General features: G+C 32.3%; 1 protein-coding gene across 3 annotated transcripts; it reads right to left on the bottom strand.

The window, feature by feature from the left end:
* Positions 1-6679: 6679 nt before the first annotated feature.
* On the bottom strand, positions 6680-10143 carry LOC109186870 (probable polygalacturonase At1g80170). Of its 3 annotated transcripts, none has more exons than XM_019337046.1 (10): positions 9659-10143; positions 9303-9419; positions 9079-9222; positions 8818-8988; positions 8703-8729; positions 8394-8601; positions 8219-8300; positions 7554-7662; positions 7324-7440; positions 6680-7183 (listed from the first exon to the last, which is right to left on the bottom strand). In XM_019337046.1, the coding sequence occupies exons 2-10, from the start codon at positions 9318-9320 to the stop codon at positions 6953-6955; spliced, it is 1107 nt and encodes a 368-aa protein (XP_019192591.1). In that variant the 5' UTR covers positions 9321-9419; positions 9659-10143; the 3' UTR covers positions 6680-6952. The 3 variants fall into 3 exon arrangements, with proteins under 3 accessions (XP_019192591.1, XP_019192590.1, XP_019192593.1); XM_019337045.1 differs by lacking the exon at positions 9659-10143 and adding an exon at positions 9555-9622; XM_019337048.1 differs by lacking the exon at positions 9659-10143 and adding an exon at positions 9555-9620 and having other exon boundaries at positions 9303-9372.
* Between the last annotated feature and the right edge of the window lie 12044 nt (positions 10144-22187).

Raw genomic sequence — 22187 nt, 5'->3', positions numbered from 1 at the left:
CGCCGGCGTGGTGGAGACCACGGGGGTCGCGGAATGGGTGACCGCCGTCTGTGATTCCGGTGAGGAGAGGGTACTGGGGGAACAAGATTGGGAAACCCCACACTGTGTCAAGTTCCGATTGATTTACCTGATTTAATCTTGGTTTCCAAATCTGTGTATAGTAACATTTTGAGTTCTTGTTTGAAATCATGTTGGTTTCTGCATCATTCTGCTCTTCTGTGTTTTCCATCTAATTTTGTTTGTTCTTTTATGCCATTGTTGAGAAGATGAACTTATGAACAATAATAGAGTGGTTTGTTTCTTAATTCTTACACGCTGGAAGCCAAAAAACAAAGGAAATTAAAATAAAATAATATATATTGCCATGTAATCATCCAAGTCATCAGATAACCGGAAGAAAGAGTTGAAAACCGGCTACTAGGTGAAATTGAAGGTATTTGGAGCGTTGAATGGCCTAATTGCACGTTTTTTAAGTTCGGTGGCCTGATTGCACTTTCGCGTTACGTTCAGTGGCCAATTTGGCCCTTATTCCATAACTAAATATGATTTTTTTTTGGTCAAATAAAATTCTACTAATTTCTTTTATAATGAAATTAATTATTTTCAAGTGCCCCTATTATTAATTATTCATAAATGTTTTTTTTTTTATGTATTACTAGTATTTGCACCCGTGCGATGCACGGAATATATTCGTTATAATATATGAATTATAATTTGCTTCATATCCGATAGTGCAAATTTTAACGTTGAAAGGTTTGTATGAATGTTTTGGAATTAAATTAATTGGTCTCATTATCTTTATGTGTAGTAACTTAGCTATAGAAATTTTTGTAACGGAATATATACGTAATATGTAGATATGTAACAATTTTGTTATATTTGTGCAAGAAGTATACATAATATAACTGTTTTGAATTAGACATTGTTGGAAACCTCTTTGTAGACGACATTAGTAGTACTAACAGAAGTTTGTCCATCCTCGTCTAGAGCTAAAACCTTAAGGCCATCAGGATGAGTGACTCGGGAAAAAAGTCACATACAATTGACCGTGATTAAAGACTGATTTTTTCAACAATAAGACAACGCGAGTTAGTGTTTAACCCTGACTTTTGTTGATAGTCATTGCATATGCTAGCATCAACGGGAATTGTTTACGCTGGAACTTGAATGACAATCTCGTATCAGAAGGGGTAAGAGACATTTGTGGTATAAGAACTTTGTTTCCTTGCTGCGTTCCATTAACTATTATTGCTTCGACAATATGACCCGCCAATCTTGTAACGATGAGGCGCGTACCGTTGCAAAGACCAAGAGATTGGTCTATGTTTCGCAGTAACATAATAGGTGCACCAAGAGTGTGTACTTGTAAGAAATTATCACCATCTATCTTATTCTACCTTACACAAAGAGTCACAGTTTAAATACGTCTGACCTTCTGCAGTGTTCATGTCACACATATACTGATTAATTTGATAAACAACATCTAAAGTCGGTGAGAGGATCGCTCGTCCTTCTAGGTGCGACTCATCTAGCATTCCATACTTCGCGGTTGGGAAGATGCTTTCAACTATAGTTGCAATTGGATCAGGTCCACACTTCAATATTATTTTGTGCGTCCATTGTCACGCCTTATGTAGATTAGGTAACCAGCTTTATCCAGAATCGTCTGACTAACATATTTTTTGGGGAAATACTTTGAACATTTACCATTTACCATGCATGGCGAATTCTTCCGGAGTTGTCCACACGGTTCGTGCAACATAAATTCGCTAACTACGTCATTGTACTTATTGTCCACATCTTGGTCTGGAATTTCAGCAGAAATCAAGGCATCAACTTCCGATGTGGAATGTGTCCGATTCATTCTTTTGGCAAATAGCAATATGTGCGCGTGAGGGAGTCATCTTTTTTTAAATTCAATTGTGTAGATAACTGTGTAGAAAATTAAAATAAAAAAAGTAGTTTTATACATTTGAAATTTAAATTTAATTAAGGCACATTAAAGTATGTATGATAATCAAATACCTCCACATATGTAGCCAAACAACTTTTATGTCTTGATATCTTCAATCATAGCATCAAGTTTCATCTTAAACACGCGACAAACAATATCGAGTCTATCCTCTGTTTTAAGTCCACGTTATGCAACATACTACTCAATCTCAGTCCACTTCGGGTTGCATGTGAATGTTATGAACAAATGAGGATAACCGATGTGCCTGCATATTCCATTTCATCTTGATGGTTTTGAATCATATACCTAGCTCCGCATGTGAATGATGATGGTAGTATAATTCTTTTCACCCTGAGTTGAATGATGATGGTAGTACAATATTTTCAAGGAATTTTTTCATTTATTACGCATAATTTGTTTTAATTATTCTCACAATTATAATGGTTTAATTATTCACAAAATTTTTTAACTATTTTTCATTTTTAAGTACATATTGACTTTAATTTAGGGTAATAATTCATTAGATATTAGTTAATTTCCATATAAAATTTTGTTACCAATTAAGCTTTATTAATTTTTTTTTACAAATTAATTAATATTTTTTATTAGTTTGGGTGGAAAATTTAAAGAGGATAATTTGTATTTTATTAATAGTATAGATTGTTGTAAATAATAATTAATAAATTATTATTTTCTTATAAAATTATGCAAAATTTTAAAAGAATTTTCTCATTTATTACGCAGAATTTGTTTCCATTATTCTCACAATTATAATGGTTACTTATTTTTAGAATTTGGTAACCATTTTTCATTTTTAAGTACATATTCTGGAATGGCAACGGGGCGAGGCGGGCGGGGAGTATACTCCCCGTCCCCGTCACTGCGACCCCGTTCCCGTCCCCGTCCCCCGCGAGGAATTGAAAATATTCCTCATTCCCGTCCTAGCGGAGAATTAGGTGGGGACGGGGATTCTCCATTCTCCGTCAACTCCTAGTCAAAATGTTAAATAATTGAGCAAAAAAATATAAAATATTTGAGTATATGATAATAAGAGCGTAAACTACATTTATTTATATATTTAATTAATTTCTATTAAACATTTGCTTACCAAAAAAGACTACATGAATATATAAATTTTATAATTAATTAAATTTTAGTCAATTAAACTTCACACGGAATAAATTTTATAAACTAATTAATTAATTACCATAATATTCTTTCCATAACTAATTAGTCACATATGGAATATTTCTGAAATATATATAGACTACTTATACTTATATATACACAGATATTAATATATAATTTTTATAATTAATTAAATTTTAGTCAACTAAACTTCACACGGAATAAATTTTATAAACTAATTAATTAATTACCATAATATTCTTTCCATAACTACTTAGTCACATACGGAATATTTATGAATTATATATAGACTAATTATATATACACAAATATTACAGAAATGCCTGTAAGTTTTGGGGGGCGAGAAAATTTGGCTAGGATGATTTTACTTTTAATTATATGTAGACATATTAATTAGTCATTTATTAATAACATATTTCTGTATTTCCAGTAATATATTCTGATCCATTTTAATCAAGTATTAATTAGCATTTCATTTTCCAATTGACTTAATTTTCATGTCATTTTTATTACCAGGCAATAATTTTTTTAATACATATTAATTAGATAATTATTAATATAATTTTTTTTTATTTTCAGTAAATTATTAATAACAGATACCCTTTTCCAATTTAGATATACTATTGTTAATTCGTTTCCTTTTTGACATTGTTAATTTGGAGATTTTTTAAAAAAAAAAATATTAGACCATAATTTGTATATTTCGTGTCATTTTTAATCTCAGTCAATTATTTATTCAATTAACAGATTTCTTTTTCAATTTATATATACTATTCTTTAGGCGGAGTTGCAATTTTTTTTTTTTCATTTGAGTCAATTTGAAATTATTTTTAATTTTAAATCAAGTATTAATAATAATTTCCTTTTCTAATTAGCCTAATTTTCATGCCATTTGTATTCTCAATTAAATATTTTTTTAATACATATCAATTAATTTATACTATAACTATTAATATAATTGTCATTATATATTTGAAAATTATAGATCTTGTGCCATTTTTTAAAAGGTTAATCAAGTATTAACTATCATTTTTTTTCAATTGACCTAATTTGCATGTCATTTTTTATTCTCAGTTAATAACTTTTTGAATACATATTAATTATTTAATTAATAATAATAATTTTTTAATATTTCCAATAAATTTTTAATAACATATAGTTTTTCGATTTTACATATACTATAGTTAATCCATTTCATTTTTGACATGGTCAATATAAGGATCTTTTTTTAAAAAAAAAAATATTATACTACAATTTATACATTCCGTGCTATCTTCAATCTCAATCAATTATTTTTCTAATTAACAATTTTTTTTTCCAGTTTACTAATAAAAAACTAATACACATATTTACGATCCACACTCTCATTGAGTTGTCATCCCTACAAACTTCAACCACCGCCCTCTAACATGAATTGCTGCAGTCATCTATCACTGAATCTTCTTCCACCACCGCCATAAAAATAACTACTAATTTAATCCAAAGCAATGCCAACTTCAAATTTGCAGGAAAAAAAAAAAAACAACTTCTGCACTGACAAAGTCAAGATTACTTCCGCAGTGTTGATTCTGCCGAAAATGCCAAAACATCTTGAAGGGAGAGACAAATTACTCTTTTATTACAGAAAATGCACACTTTAAAGACGAAGAGATTGAATCAAAAGAAAGCCCAACGCTTTGACAAATTGACAACTAAAAAAATGCTTTGAATATTATTTTCATTTTTAGTGTATTCTTATCATGCTTCCCTTTGCATCTGTTTACATATACACAAAATCCGTCCCTCTCCACTTTATCCACTTGATGAGCAAGGAACTCTATTGCTTCTCGATCAATCTTTATAGATCTGTATCTTCTCTACAAAATTAAACGAAAAAAAAAAAAAAAAGAGAATATATCAACATTTTTTCTTACGAACCACTTTTCCTGTTTAAAAATCAAAAAATACAAAAAACAAAAAACAAAAAACAAAAAACAAAAAACAGAAAACAAAAAAAAAAAACAAAACAAAACCCAATAAGAAAGAAAGAAAAAAAGAAACTAAGATAATGAAAACTTCACCCGTGCAAATCACGTATCAACCTCAACTGTGGAAGATCACAGGATAATTAGCAAAAAGTCAATGAAATAATTAACCTTAGTTGGGATTGTGAAATTGATGAGTTGTCTATGATCATATAAGGTGTATTTATACACAATAGATGAGATCAAAAGAGCTTAGTATTGAAATTATAATATGGTAAGAGATATTAAGAAAGGTAAAAGCTTCAAATTATTTACTTTCTACCCACTACTACACGGCATTCCATATATATACATATACATTCTGGGTGAGTATAGCTTTTATATATAAATAAAATACTACACACTAATTAACTTAATTAACAATAATCACCTTAATTACTACATATTGTATAACTACATTCCTAATATATTATTACAGCATTGTTCTTACGGTTTTCCCTAATTATTTAATTAATAATATATTACTAATATAATTATTCCTAATATATTTGATAATAAAACTGGGTATAAAAAAAGGTAATAATAATTATTATTATTATTATTATTATTATTATTATTATTATTATTATTAGATTACATAAATGTCCCTAAGTTTTGGGGGGAAAACTTGGCTAGGAGGATTTTACTTTTATATATATATAGATATAGATATAGATTACTTTTTTATAATACAAAAAATCATATCTTTTGCGTGAGTTAATTCTAAATTAATCGTTAATTATGATTGCATGTTTTTTATTTAGTTATGAACTAATAATTTGAACAATTTGTTTTCTTGATAACGTTTTTGGATTTGACTTTTCATTATGAATCTTATCTCATTTCTCTGGAATTTAAAATTTAATAAATTATTATGTAACACTTTTAAATGAATTGATATTATTTTAAGATTGCAATTTCTTTTTTTGTCCTTGGTTAATATCTTATATTATGAGCAAAATGCTCCCAATGTTAATGGAGCTAGTTGAAATTTGAGATTAAGAAGTGCAAAAATTATTGATGAGTGTACTAAAACAATTGTCAAGAATTAAAATTATGCGTAGTAATTTTTTGAAAAAAAGTATCAAATAGACCATTCAAGAAAGAAAAATGTACAATTAAATTATTTAATTTTATAAATTTGTGCAGATAACATTTTTAGCAGGTTACTTTCATATTAAGAAGGTAAGATATATTTAAATTAATTTATTATGAGTTCAATATGACCAGGTTCGCAATGCATAGTAATAATATTCAAAAGTAAAAAATAAATAAATGTTAAAAACCAATCCATATGACCATATATATACAATTAATAACCACAAATTCTTTTGCTTGTATAAATACAAATTACATTATATCATATTAAAAAATAGACCATCATCCTTTCAAAAAAAAAAAAAAAAAAAAAAGACCATCATACTCATTCTGTGAAACACCAGTTCAACCTCAACAACTAGCCAAGACAGACACTCCAAATCTCTCAAAACAAGAATAACAGTTCAGCCATGATTTCAGTGAATACACACACAGCACACCAAAAGTTCCAAAATGAGAAAACAATGGTGAAAACTGAAAACTTCAACAACAAAAAAATGAAGCTTTGTAATACTAAAACAATGGAGAATTCCAAATGTAAATGAAAAAAAAAAAAAAAAAAAATTAAAAATACATGGGTAAAAATAAGCAGGTATTCTTTTTGAGTATGACAGCTAAAAACCAAGAGAAACTGATAGATGGATGCTGGTAATCATGGCCCAAAATCTCACTTCAGCAATAGGAAATTTCAGTGTACCTCCATGGCATACGGTAATATTGGCATTATAAGGAACAGGAACAAATTGAATCAGTCTTGTTTTAGACAAGGCCCGGGCTCCACGCTAGTTTCCTCGCCATGTGCATTGCTACAACAAGCTGCAACTGGCACCGAGGGTATCTGTGGCGTTATGTCTATGGAATCCAGTTTTATTCCTAAGCACGGCACTGCCTTACTGCAGTTAAGGCTTATGGCTGCCTCTGTAGTTGCTGTCCCATTTATTCTTTGAAAAACGACATCACTGATTTGAACCCCAGTTCCCTGTTATCACAGACCAACAACTAACTAATCAACTTTTTTTTGAGCTAACTATCTTTGGATTAAGAGCTATCCTAAACCTGAGGTTTGCTATTCTTTCATTTCCACTAATAAAAAAGGGGATAGTACTATAGTAGGGTTACCTGTTCCTTGCATGTCCCTGGATAGGAGCAATAGTTTTGGTCTATGATGATGGGGTTATCTACCGAAAAGACTTGTAGATTTTCAAACGTTATGTTCCGTGCATATCCTCTGCCAGTCTTTTAACACCGGAAAAGAGTTCATGAAAATTAGCCAAAGTTATTGATAACGAGAGAAATATTATTGACAGGCTAATCTGTTACTCAAGATTTTGGTAAATACACAAACATACCTGCCATGTCTTGATCCGAGCTCCATTTGTTGTCCCATAAAAGGTAGAGTTGCTGATATGAATGTTTTCCACTTGAACAAAATTGCCACTCTTTCCTAAGCTTCCAACACTAGTACATAAAAAACAGTAAAGTATGCACAATTACTGATCAACACGATAAACAGTAACTTAGAAATCACAGTTGTTGATCACACGAGAAAAACTCTGAAGCGAAAACTGATGCATTCGTGGGACAATAGTACTACCGCAAAAGGCTCAAATCTCACAGATCAGCCATGCCCTTGATTTAAGCAATCTTATTTATTCTCTTTCCTTTTTCAATATTATTCAGAATCTCTTTATAGTTGGTAATTATCTTTCCTTCCTTAGTTAAGTATGTTGGTAGTCCTTAAATATGACAAGAGTATGTAATTGATGGACAAGTTGGAATTTGAATAAAGATCTCTCAAGAAGGTTTCTCTTCTCCCAACTCTCTGTCCTTAATCTCAGACTTCTCTACTGCCACCATAGGTAGAGCTAAGTCTTCCTATTCCTCCTCTTCAGTATTCCATAGGCCCGTAACGCGAAGTATATCTCGTGATCGTATCAAAAACAACTGGAATACATGTAAGAGAACTCAAAGGAAATGATTGAAATAAGACTAGCGTAGCTGTATTGTAATTTACCTTATACCATGGCCTGGACCACATTGGACATTATTTATTTCAACATCATTAGTGAAGTCTCCAATGGAAATGCAATCATCTCCTGTTGATCACAAGGATATGACGATGAAAAGCAGAACTCAAACTATAATGGTAAACTGGTATATATATATATAGGACGAATGTTATTATATACCACAGCTTATTTTAGAATGGGTGATGACCACATGCTTAGAAGCGTGGATGTGAACCCCATCAGTATTTGGACTATCTCCAGGAGATTGAACAGTTAAATTGTTAATGTTGAAGCCATTGCATACAAAAAGTTGCACATGCGCTTGAGGGCTACTGACAAAATGGATGTTGCTGAGAGTCGTGTTAATGCAGAACATGAACTTCATTGCCTGTATATAAAAAATTAGAAAAAAAAAAAAAAGAGAGAATTCAAAAGCTTTTCGTCTTGTTGATGAGCTTAATCTTTATGCAGCCAGCGAGATGGACTTACAGTTGGAGCCAAGTCTGTGCATCCTTCCTGGGAACCAGTCCAAATGAACAATAAAAGTTAATTAAGTGATATTCCTATTGTCAAATACAGGATAGATAGATATACAAATTTTTACCATATTGGGATGATCTCTACATGATTGATCCCACCATTTCTTCCCTTGTCCATCAATTACCCCTCCACCATTAACAATCAGCCCATATACACCATTGAAACTTAGCCACTGACTTGTGTCGAGCCCATTCCAACCCGGTGGTGAGCCCGGTGCAACAACCGTACCCGACACCTAAGTATTGAAACAACAATAACATTTAAGAAAACACCACCAAATTGAACTGGTTTAACCAGAAATGTTATTAATCTTAGCCTTGCATACTATGAAATGGATATGTTGAGACTTGCAGGGGCCATTAAATTGAACTGGTTTAACCAGAAACGTCGAGCCTGCAGGAATGATCACTTGAGGAGACTTATGCACAGGAGTCGAAGAACATGCATCCTTCCATGCATTCAGAAAAGCCTGCAAATTAAACATCAAAAAGAAATTCAAAGAGATTGCAGGGAAAATGAACATAATAAAGAATAGGATTAGTTAAGTACTTGGGAATCATCTGTCATTCCATCCCCTTTGGCTCCATAGTCTATCACATTAAAGCTTTTGCAAGAAACTCTTGATGATGATATCAAGCCAAGAATGAACAAAAAAACAAAAACCTCCTAGAAAAGGTAAAAGGAACTCATCAAGTTGAAATGCAAACAGAATAAGAAATTAAACTTTTCATAAATAAATTGCAGCAGTAATTAAATAGATGAGAGGATGAATAAGGTGTTAGCTAGGAACTCAGTCCTCACCATGCTATAGAAGCAGCAGTAAAGGGCAAATATAGATGCAGAAAGGATTAATCATGGGTGAATAGTATAATACAAAAAAAGCTCTCAGCAAATGCATTATATACCACTCAAATCCGCCACAAAAGATATGAAGATTCATAAATTGAAGAAGCCCGCCCCGGATTTGGCCCAGGACAAACGACGTATTTCTAAATTCATAAACCAACAATGCTCAAATTTGTCCCACTTGACGTGACATTTCCCACCATAGATTCACAAACGCACATGAGAAAATGTGAAATTTTTGTTTAGATCTTCCTCCTCCTCCACTTATTCACTAACGTATATGTTAGTTTATGCACAATAACAAATCACTCCACGCCATTGATGATGCAGTTGCGATCATCATCAACCCCCCCCCCCCCCTCCCCGGCCCCGCCCTCTACTCTTAAGTTATCCCCACCAAACCCATTCCTAAATATGCAACACCACGGCAAGTGGGAACACTGGTCCCTCACCGTACTGGTACTACGTAGTACCTCCTTCTCCACCACTCGGATCCAAATCATATCTGAGTAGCTAGCTTTTTTAGATTTGGGTAGTTGAAATAATAGAGACCCGAAAGGGTTGACGCATAATTTCTTGCAGAATAATGACTAATAGGGGTGTAAATGACCCGAGCAGCTCGCAAGCGGCTCGGTCAAAACTCGATTCGATCTCGGTCAAAATCCAGCTCGAGCAGTTAATTTAGTAATCGAGCTTGAGCCGAGTCTAGATATTCTGAACTCGTGGTTCGTCGCTCGCGAGCCATATAATATATAATATATATAATACATAATATAATATAATATAATATAATATAATATATAAAAATAACAATTAGAAATTAAAATTTTAAATTCAAAATCCCTAAAAGGTTTCTATTATTTTTGTAGGGATAATTCAAAGTAGTTTGAATTTTAAATCAAAAATATTAAACAGGTCAAATTCAATGTCAAAATCGAGCTCGAACTCGAGCTTAAGATCGAGCTCGAGTTCGAACTCGAACAAGCGAGCTGCTTGAGCCGAGCTCGAGCAGTCCGAAAATTACCGAGCTCGAGTTCGAGCATCAGTTCTCGAGCTCGAACTCAAGCCGAGCCTTCAGTTCTCGAGCTCGAACTCGAGCCGAGCCTTCACTAACGAGCTCGAGCTCAAGTCTACCTAGGCTCGAGCTCGTTTACACCCCTAACTGCGCGGATTGTTTCTGACAAAAAAAAGTTATTATTATTATTTTTTAAAATATTATTGACTCTGTTACCTGTAGTATCTGTTCAAATATAATTTTTCAACAATCACAAAATGTTAAAAAAAGAAAAAGTAAATTTAAGAAAAGAGAAGAAGTAAAAGACTCAAATGCTCTCATTATTTTAACCATTAAAATTATTTGATAAGTTTTAATCAGCAAGTTGGCTGGAGTGATTGAAATTGAGAAAAATTAAATAGTTAAAATACTAAATTAATACTTTTGAAACACGTAAAATGCAATTAACAAGACTCAAATAGTCATAGAACTAAAAATAAAGTTTTAATTTCTCCAATTAGAGTATCTAAACCCTTCTAAGAATATGTAAATCCTTAAAGATAATGGAAAAAGGTGAAGACCCAAATTAGGGGAGACGTCGTTTTATTAAAAACGCGCGTCTCTCCTTAAAAAAAAAAAATAATAAAAATTCAAGTTTGATTCTCCCAGCAACAGCATTATGTTGTTCATTCATTCTGAAATTTTAGTTCATAGATTATGAAATTTTAGTTCATTGATTCTGGAATTATAGTTCATCGATTCTGAAATTTTAGTTCATAGATTCTGGAATTTTTGTTCATTCATTCTGGAATTTTTAGTTCATAGATTAGATTCTGAAATTTTAGTTCATAGATTCTGAAATTTTAGTTCATAGATTCTGGAATTATAGTTCATCGATTATGGAATTATAGTTTATCGATTCTGGAATTATAGTTCATACGGATGCATAGCATAATTTGCCACATTTGGTTCACACATTAGAATTAAAATGGTAATGAAAATCAAATATCTAGTAATAATAATAAATTAAAGTAAGAAAAAATATCTTTACTTGATAGTAAATAAGAATTAAAATTAAAATAAATAAAATAAAATAAAAATATATAATTAATATATATATATATATATATATATATATATATATAGAGAGAGAGAGAGAGAGAGAGAGAGAGAGAGAGAGATTCATACATTTGTATATATATATTAAAGTTTTATATTAATAACTGGATAATTTTCAACCTCGGGTCTCCCACGATCAAAATGTTATGTTAGAGCGTGATTTTGTTGTTGATGAGGTTAAAGAAGCCATTTTCTCTATGTTTTCTGATAAGGCTCCGGACCCGGATGGAATGAATTCAGGATTTTACCAGCATTTCTGGAGTATAGTGGGGGAGGATGTGTCGGAGTTTATAGTAAGATGTTTAAACACATGTGCTTTCCCAGATGGTTTGAATGACACTAATATTGTGTTGATTCCAAAGAAAGACACACCGGAAACGGTTGCGGATATGCGATCGATTGCTTTCAGTAATGTTATCTATAGAATAATGGCCAAGATGGTAGCTAATAGGATGAAACCACTAATGGGGGACCTTATATCAGAATCCCAGAGTGCGTTTATCCAGGTAGACTAATCACGGATAAAATTCTTGTTGCAGCAGAAGTGGGGCACTATCTGAACAGGAAACAATGTGGTTTAGTCGGGTGGAGTGCGTTAAAGCTAGATATGTCAAAAGCCTATGATAGGATGGAGTGGTCTTTTCTTGAGAAAATGTTGTCAGTCATGGGTTTTAATGACAGGTGGATTCGACTAATTATGCTGTGTGTGACTACTGTTAGTTATATTATATTGGTCAATGGGGAAGTAGGGGGACGTGTGATGCCTACCCGTGGACTCAGGCAAGGGGATCCCCTGTCTCCCTATCTGTTTATTATTTGTGCAGAGGGTCTTTCAATGTTGTTCCAGAAAACATAGATAGAGAGTTCAATACATGGCTGTAGAGTGGCTAGAGGAGCACCTCATGTGTCACATTTGTTTTTTGCAGATGACAGTCTATTATTTTTTAAGGCGAATGTACAGGAGGCCAGTGTTGTTAAGCAGTGTCTCATAAGGTACGAGAAGTTATCTGGCCAGGTGGTGAATTATGATAAATCAAGTATTTGTTTTAGCCGGAATACCCGAGGAGATGACAGGGAATATGTGGCGAACTGTTTACAGGTTGTACAGGCAACCAATTTTGGAAAATATTTGGGTCTACCATCCTTTGTGGGTAGAAGGAAAACAACTGTCTTTGCATATGTGGAAGACAAGATTAGACAGAGGATTGGCTCATGGAGTAAGAAGTTGTTGTCAAAGGCTGGTAAGGAGATTTTGTTGAAAAGTGTGGCTCAATCTATGCCTACGTTTTCAATGAGTGTCTTTTTGTTGCCTGAGACACTTTGTTTATTTATTGAGCGGATAATGAATAAATTTTGGTGGAGAAATGGTACAGGCTCAGGAATACATTGGAAGGCTTGGGATAAGTTATGTGTCCCAAAGAAGATGGTGGATTGGGCTTTAAGGAGCTGCGTGCATTTAATTTGGCTATGTTAGGGAAACAGGTGTGCCGTTTCTTAACTAACCCAACTACTCTGCCACAAGGATTTATAAAGCTAGATATTTCCCTACAACTAGTTTTGTGGACGCTACCATAGGAAATTGCCCGAGCTTCTGTTAGAGGGGGTATTATGGCATCACATGGTTTGGTGTGTGCAGGAATACGAAGAAGGATTGGCAATGGACATACAACTCTGATTTGGGGACATCCCTGGCTACCAGATAACCCCAGCCCTTTAGTTCAAACGATTATGCCTGAAGAATTAAGGGAAGCAAGAGTAGCTGGTCTAATTGACCCACAAATTAAGACCTGGGATCCACATATACTGTCTGATCTTTTTATTCCTGATGATGCGAACAGAATTGCTAGGATCCCTATTAGTCCAGATTATGAGGACTCATGGTATTGGATGAGGAACTCAAGAGGGAGTACACTGTTAAGACTGCCTATAGGCGAATAGTGGGAGATTATGCTGATAACCTGGGTGATTTTGATAAATGGGTTACAATGTGGAAATTAAAGATTCCATCTAAATGGAAGACATTCCTATGGAGAGCTATATGTGATATTCTACCCACTATGGAAAATTTGATTATAAAGATGGTAGAAGTGAGCCCTGCATGCCCAATGTGTGATCTAGCACATGAAAATATTATGCATGCTCTAATATCTTGTGATTATTCTAGGAGGGTTTGGAATGTTACACAATTACCTGTTATAAATATTGCGGTGCATTCTTTTCCCTTATGGCTTATGAGTATTTCAACGCCTTGACAGAGGAGCAGGTAGGAATAGTGGCGGGTGTGCTCTACCATATATGGCGAGCCCACAATTCCGCTGTTTGGGACAAAGCACTGCCGCAACCTGGAAATACTTGGAGATGCGCACGGTTGGCCGCCGTTGCCTTCCGCCAAGTTCACAAGCGGCAGCAGCCTACGCCGGCCTCGGCTCCCTCGGCAGTGTCGGCGTCCTCCACGCACGCCAGGAGGAAATGTTGGGTAGATGCTGGCTACAGGCAAACCACGGGAGATGCGACATATGTGATGGTTTTACTAGGCCACGATGGTGCTTTTGTGGCGGCAAAATGTGGCAAGTTGCTTGGTGCTTTTTCGCCTTTCATGGCAGAAGCATTAGCTTGTAAGGAAGCTCTCTCATGGATTAAGGACCACAATACACTTGAAGTGGATCTACTTACTGATTGCATGGAGCTACGGAACATCATACATTCAAGCTCAATGACTACTTTATCCTACATTGGAATTATTGCTGACCAGTGCAGGACACTTATATCGTCTTTTGATTATTGTTCTTTAAATTACATCACTAGAACTTTAAATTTAGCTGCTCATACTTTAGCTTCGTTAGCTTTTGATCAGGACCAAGCTTTGTACTGGACTCTGTCCCTCCTGATTCTATTTCTATGCTCGTTTAATAATACACCATTATTATTTCCAAAAAAAAAAAAAAAAAAAAACTGGAAAATGACATTTTTATTCTTCATTCTTATTTCATTGTTCAAATATAAGAAATGAGAAGCGTAAACTTGAATTTAATAAGACAACATATAATGAAAATAGACAAACAATTATAATAATAAATATTAAATTTAAATAGAGTATATGATAATAGAGTATAAAAGTCTCATACCAAACGCTACATTATTTTCTTTCTTGGATTTATTGATATGTAAAATAAGTAATGAGTAATTGAGTGGTGAAGTTGTTCGAAGAGAAAATATTATTTGTGTTTTTTTATAGGTAAAATAAGTAATGAGTAATTGAAGGAGGTCAATTGTGACTCTCTCAAATGGGAGGTCATAGTTTAAATTTCAGTGGAGTATTGACTATTTGTATTTGAATAGGTTAAGAAAGTATGTATAAATGTTAACAGGGCGTTTGGTTGGAGATGGAGAATTACGTGAGAAATGAATCGCAATTCCATGGGAGATGAATTACTGGGAATAAAGTGTGAATTTAAATTTCAGTGTTTGGTTTACAGAAATAGAATTACTGATAATATCAATTACAATGTTTGGTATACATGGGAATTGAAAGAGAATAAATAATATAAAGTCTGAAATGTCCATTGTTATTGTCAGGCATTAATTTTAGGTTAAAAGGGGAATGAGTAATTTTGACTTATCACTATCTTTTTTTCTTCATAATATCCCAGTAATTAAAATCTCAGGGGGCATGAGATTTTAATTTCATGAAAATGGGAGAATTACAATTTCTTTCAACTAAAAAAAAAAGAATTTTATGACTTTTGGAATTAGGTGAGAGTTAAGTGAAAAGAGAATTTAAATTCTCTTTAACCAAACGCCATGTAATAGTATTAAAAAAAAAAAAAATCAATTGAGTGGTGAAGTGGGAAGAGGAAATATTAGTTTTATTTTCTTCTATCAACTTTATGCACGTTGATGAATGACGAGACAAATTCCTTGGAACTAATTGAGACAGCACGTAGCAACGTAGATGAGAGCCATGTGGCTGGTGTCACTGAAACCATTAAACTTCTTTCTTTTTCTTTTTTTTTAATTATATATATATATATATATATATATATATATATGTTCAAATGCAGGCTTTCCTGTGCGAATTGTATTATTAAGAACCCAGACATAGGACTGCAATCAACATCATAGCTCAAGATGTCACAATTGCATCACTTTCGTGAATAAATGTACAACGAGGAATGTGTGGAAGAAATAATTAATCGAAATAACTGGCTTTCCAACCATCTCGTGCTCTAAAATGGACAACATTTATGAGTATTCGCTTTCGTTATTTGAATTTATATTTTTTAAAAAATTACGAATAATATATGTGTGTACTCAAAAAAATAATAACATATATATATATATATATATATATATATATATATATATATATATATATATATATATATATATATATAGACTCATCTTTTCAAAAGGTTGAATTCCAACTCTAAGGGCCCCCCACACCCCGGTCTGACATAGTATCTAGGAGAATGTAAATCAAGGTAATTCAACTGAACATGAAGCACAGATGCTAGACCTTTGCTTACTGCGCACAAGGAACCTCTCTCACTTTGAGAGGTTGTTCCCACACTGCCGCGATCAATCTTTTCAACTTTCACTTCAATGACCAATTGAACTGCTCATGCAGGTATATATAGACTAATGATCATATGAGTTCACTCCTTCTCATGAGCTCTGTGAACAAATCTAGTCTATTAAAATATGAAGATTAATGGCTTAAATTTTAAAAGTTTTTTTTAAAAAATTATTCCCTTGCAAGTTTTTGGGTGATTAATCAAGATTAGGGGTAAATTAGGGTTGTTAATTGCTAACTAATCCAAAGGTTTGTGGGATTTTAATTAATTTGCTTGTCCATTTTCTTATACTTCGTTGCTAAAATAAGGTTTTTTTTTTTTTTTAATGTGTTTATGATGGATCCAAACTTGTAGCCTTGTGGGTGCGTCTGTTTATGGACCCGTTGCCGTCATAAATAAACTCGTTCACATAATTGTACATTGTTGCACACAGAATTGTGAGTTGTTGCACACAACAACGTTAACAATTGCACATAGAAATTGTACAATATTACACACAACACTGCATACCGTTGCACGCCTAGGTATACACTGTTGCACACAGTAGTGTACGTAATTGCACACAGAAGTGCACACTATTGCACATGAAAGAAACACGTGCTTATTGAACTACGCCAAAAACAAAAACAAAAAAAAAAATCCTAACAATTAAAAAAACACACATAAAATTCTAGTCATCCATAAATCAAAGATCGATGGATAAACCCTACATTGCCCTTAAAATATATCCCTAAAATTATGCATACTATCTCAAAATAATATTAAATAAAATTTAAATGCACATCCAAATTACCAAACAATCCTGATTAATAACAAAAAAAAAATGATTAAAAAACACATAAACCAGAACCATCCATTATTCAAATATCAATAAACATGACTTGTCTATACGAATTCATGAAAATGGGTAGTCTCACTTGAACTTTAACATTTTAAGAGTGTGATTCATTTTATAATTATTGTAAACTTGAAAGTTTAATAATAGTCTGTAGTAAAATTATAGTATTTGATTTCTCAATATAGAAAGATTATAATTTGGGCAAGATTAGGAAAAATTGATTGTCACATCTAGTGTCTAAATATTTAATTAGTACGAAAAATTGATTGATTGAGTTGTTGGGAACAGTGAATTGATTGATTTTGAATTCTATTGGACTGTATTTGTGTTACTGTGTAATATAATTGGTTATCGATCATCTGAATATAGCATGGTATACTAGAAATTTTATCGTTTCACGAAAATCCGAAACAAACAGTCGGTGATGAAAATTATTTGAGTCTTTATCATGCCTTAAAAAAAAAAAAAAAAAAAAAAGGCTATCATTTTACAATGCCCATGTGGTAGCCTAAATTTGATGTTAGTTTTATATATTAATATATTATTTAACTGTGGACTAGCTTTATTGAAGGGGCCGGGTTATATATATTGGGTCAATTTAGGTGAGAACTATTCTTTCTGTACGAATTGAAAGAATACATCGCAATTAATACACGAATTTACTGCATCCCTTCAATTTCGTTAAGGAATGCACCGCAAAGTATCTACGAAGAGGCGCAAACATGTCTGTGGCGGTTGCGGTGCATTCCTTCAATAGTTCGCAGATTCGCACAAAAAGGACAGCTCACATATGATCCTGATATATACATGTGTATGAAAGAGAGAAAGATTTTTATATCAATCTTAACTATCTGTCTATTTATCATGATTTATCAATGACTAAAAATTTTAATAAAAAAATTTGTCAAATTGAAAGGTTAGATCAATTCTCACTTTTTCGCAACGCGAAAACAAAGCAAGAAAATAACTAATGCATGGAATGATGGACGGTCAAGCTGTAATATTTTGCTAAATGTGGTCCATATAGGTAATACAATATAATTCAATAATAATCCAGTTATTTATTAAGTGATTGAGATTTGAATTGAATTTATGTCGGATTATGCTACATGAGTGATGGGGCAAGCATCAATTTCTCATATCTTTGGAGATCCTGTAAAGTATTTAGGCTAACTAAGAATCTACGCCTAAGAAGTGTACAATCATAGATTGAGGCTAAAGAGATTAAAGAGTTTGCAAAATGAATAGCTAATATAGGTGATGTAGTAGTTGGTAATTCAACTGATAGTGAAGCAAATATTACAATTCCAGATCACTTATTGCTCAAGTGTGACGATGATCGTATTGCTGCAATTGTTGATAACACATTCCCTTTGTTTCGACGCGGTATAAGTGATCTGTCATATCTTAAGAACAGTGTTATTTTGACTCCAACATTGGATGTGGTAGATAACTTTAATCAATACATGAGTGATCATAAAATTACAAAGTTTATTATTTCAAATTTATTAGGTTTTCAAACTATATATTTTTTTATCTAATTATATTATAATGTATATATATCATACTATATATATAGCCGCGCATTGCACGGGTGCACCTACTAGTTATTCATTAAGAGAGATGGATACACTGATTATAAGGGAAAAAGAATAGAAAATAAAAAGGATGGGAGGATATTACATTTTTATCCTCCAACACTTTATTAATTTCTTTATCGGTCTCTCCGTAGGTTGCTATGCCCTATAGGATAAAAGAAAGAAAACAACAACAACAACAACGATATAATTCTCTACTTACCAATAGAAAATCATAGCTACCTTTTACGTAATTTGTTTTTTTTTTTTTTTTTAATCTTGTAATATTTTAAAGTAATTTAGATATTAATTAATTGAAGCAAATTAAATAATTATGAAAAGAAAATAATTTTATTGGTAAAGATAAGATAAAATCTGGCAAATTATATCATGGACTATGGTTTATGTTCCAACATGAACTCATGTATATAAAAATAATAACATGTGGTCATTAAAAAAAAATAATTTAACGTACATATATAAAAATAATATTTCATGTTAATAAAATTTAACAAATTGATTAATTAGAGGTGAAACTTTAGAAGAATGACCAGGGATCGAGTCTCACCAGCGGCAGTGTGGGAGCAACCTCTCAAAGTGAGGGGGGCTCTTTGTGCGCAGTGAGCACCGGTCTACCCTCTATGGTTCATGTTCAGTTGAGTCACCATGATTTACATCCTCCCAAATGCTCTGTCGGGCCGGGGTGTGGGGGGCCCTTAGGGTTGGGGCTCAGCCTTTTGGAAGAATATTTCATGTTAATAAAATTTAACAAATTGATTAATTATCACTAAAATGTATTATTATCTATTTCTTTTTATATAAAATTATTTCGTCACAGAAGATATTTTAAAATTAAACCTATATTGCTATATTTTTTTAATACACCATTTTAATAATTTGTGATTAATTTGTAATAGAGATTTTATGAACTTGTAATATTGACTTTATTAATTAACATGTATAAGTTAATTAATGAAAGTGATTTTAAGAACATGTAATAGTAACTTTATGAACTACTTGCAATAGTAACTTTATGGATATGTAGTGGTAGTTTTATGAATCCAATAGTAATTTTTATAAACATAAGTAGTGAATTTATGTACATACAATAGTAAATTTATATATCTATAATTGCGACCGAGTGAATTCCATTTTTGGTCCTATTGTTATAGGGGCGTTTTCAATTTCAGTCCACTTTAATTTTTTTTGCCACTTTACAACCACTGTTATTGAATGGGTTCCACTTTTAGTCCACCGTTAATATTTCCGTCAAGAGGCCGTATAAGCAAAGGGTATTTTGGTCTTTTTATGTTTGTCTCTTCTCTTTTAATCCAGGCGCTTCGTCCTCCTCCTCCGATATTCGAAGATGGCTCTTCGAACAACGAGAATGGGAAGCCAAAGCTACATCGTTTCGTTCGTTCCAACATGGGATGGGCCGGCGAGGTTTCTTAGGTTTTAGGTTTAATGTTCTAATTTCTTTAGTCAAACATAGTCTTGGATGAGAAGAAATGTCAAAATACTCCTAGATTACACGGCATCTTGATAGAAATACTAACGGTGGGACTAAATGTGGAACACATTCAATAATAGTGGTTATAAAGTGGTAACAAAAATTAATGTGGATTAAAATTAGAAACGCCCCTATAACAGTAGGACAAAAAAATGGAATTCACTCATTGCGACTTTATAAATCAACAACAATGTAATGATTTATATACCTAAAGTAATGATTTTATGTAAGTAAAGATTTAATTTAAAATTTTGAAAAAAGCAATGAATGTGTTGTTTAAAATATCTTAATTAAATCTTTTTGTATATTTTTATGCATTACTTTTATTTGTACCCAAAAAAAAAAAAAGAGAAAAAATAAATTTGAGTTAGAAAAAAATTGAGGAAAAAAATGTGCATTGCGTGCATGTTGATACATGCACGTTAGTCCATGATATAGCTATGACTCTATGAGAGAAAATAGGGAAGTGATTGCAATTTGCAAATATGATTATATGTCTACTTTTTGAAAATTAAAGAATATTGTGAACATAACTCTTCGTCTCCTGCCGGAAATCCTTTTTTCTTTATTTTTTAATTAATTTTAAATGATTATTTTTGAAATTTTATTTTTTAAAAATAATTTAATTTGAGATGACATGTTGTAAACTTGCAAATTGGATAAATTGTATGAAATTGATTAGTTTAGAGATTCAATTATAATTTTTTTTTTTTAAATTCAGTGGCGTAATTGTATTATCGTATATAGTTCAGTGACCTATTTGACCCTTATTCTTATAATTAATAATTGTTTTTTTTTCTTGAGATCCTTCTCGATTTCTCTCGTCTCGATATAATAGAAAGAATAAAAAAAAAAACACGTGAAATAATAGAAATGGTTGTGACATTAATAGTGGTTGGTGTTATTTTAAAAAATGGTTGTGGCATTGATAATGGTTCACTTCATACTTATTATTGTGTGCCCAAAATAGTGTGAATCACACAATTATATATAGCTCCTCCTGTTCCTCGTCTTACACAATTGTATATAATTAAACCTGTAATCTTTCGCCAAGACATTGTAGTCTAATGCCACCAAAGTTATACTCTCATATGGGAGATTGTGGGTATGAGTCTTAGTGGAGGCGGTAATGACTCTTTGGTGTTTCAATAAGAAAAATTAGTAGTCAATTATTGAAATGTATGCTCTAAAGTCTTTTTATCTTATCCGGTAATAACTACAAAGAGGTAAACGAACTTAGGTTGTTATAGCGGTTCAAACCAATAAGACAATTAAATAGCTCTAATTGAAAGTTAAATTTGAAATTTTGTGGTTACCATATCAACTGTCCAACTAGATTTAATATATTATTCAATATAATAAATAGAATCATTTAAGAGCAAATTGACTTGTAGGTGATTATTATCAACCAATGTATTCCCCATGTGAGAACTTGAAGGCAAATTCAAACCATTGATCTGCAAGATCTGATGAAAGGGAAATGAAGTAAAAAATGAGCGGAGTCATTTTCATAAATATTAATATATTATAAAGTCTTATTTATTTCAAAACGTTAGATTTACTAGATCAATGACTAGTTTTGATTTAATTTGTCCAAACACACACACGCACATAGTGTGCATATTAGACATTATGATGTGTGATTAAGCATGTGTTGTGTGCAACATAGGGACAATCCACTTAATCTTTTTTTTTTTTTTTTCACACACACACATAATGTGCATATTAGACATTATGATGTGTGATTAAGCATGTGTTGTGTGCAACATAGGGACAACCCACTTAGGTTTTTTTTTTTTTTTTTTTTTTTTTTTTTTTTTTTTTTTTTTTTCATAACCCCTTTGGTCGTATTATTATTCTGGCATGACCTTTTTTTGTCCTCAATTAATAGAACCATTTAAGTTCTGTAAAAAAAAAAAAAAAACATGGTTGGCCCGATGGTTCAGCACCTCATCCGTTAAACATGAGGTTGGAGG

This window comes from Ipomoea nil, unplaced genomic scaffold (genome assembly GCF_001879475.1).
Source record: "Ipomoea nil cultivar Tokyo-kokei standard unplaced genomic scaffold, Asagao_1.1 scaffold1407, whole genome shotgun sequence".
Taxonomy (NCBI): Eukaryota; Viridiplantae; Streptophyta; class Magnoliopsida; order Solanales; family Convolvulaceae; genus Ipomoea; species Ipomoea nil.
The sequence above is the reverse complement of the archived record's forward strand: the minus strand, read 5'-3'. Positions and strand labels throughout refer to the sequence as shown.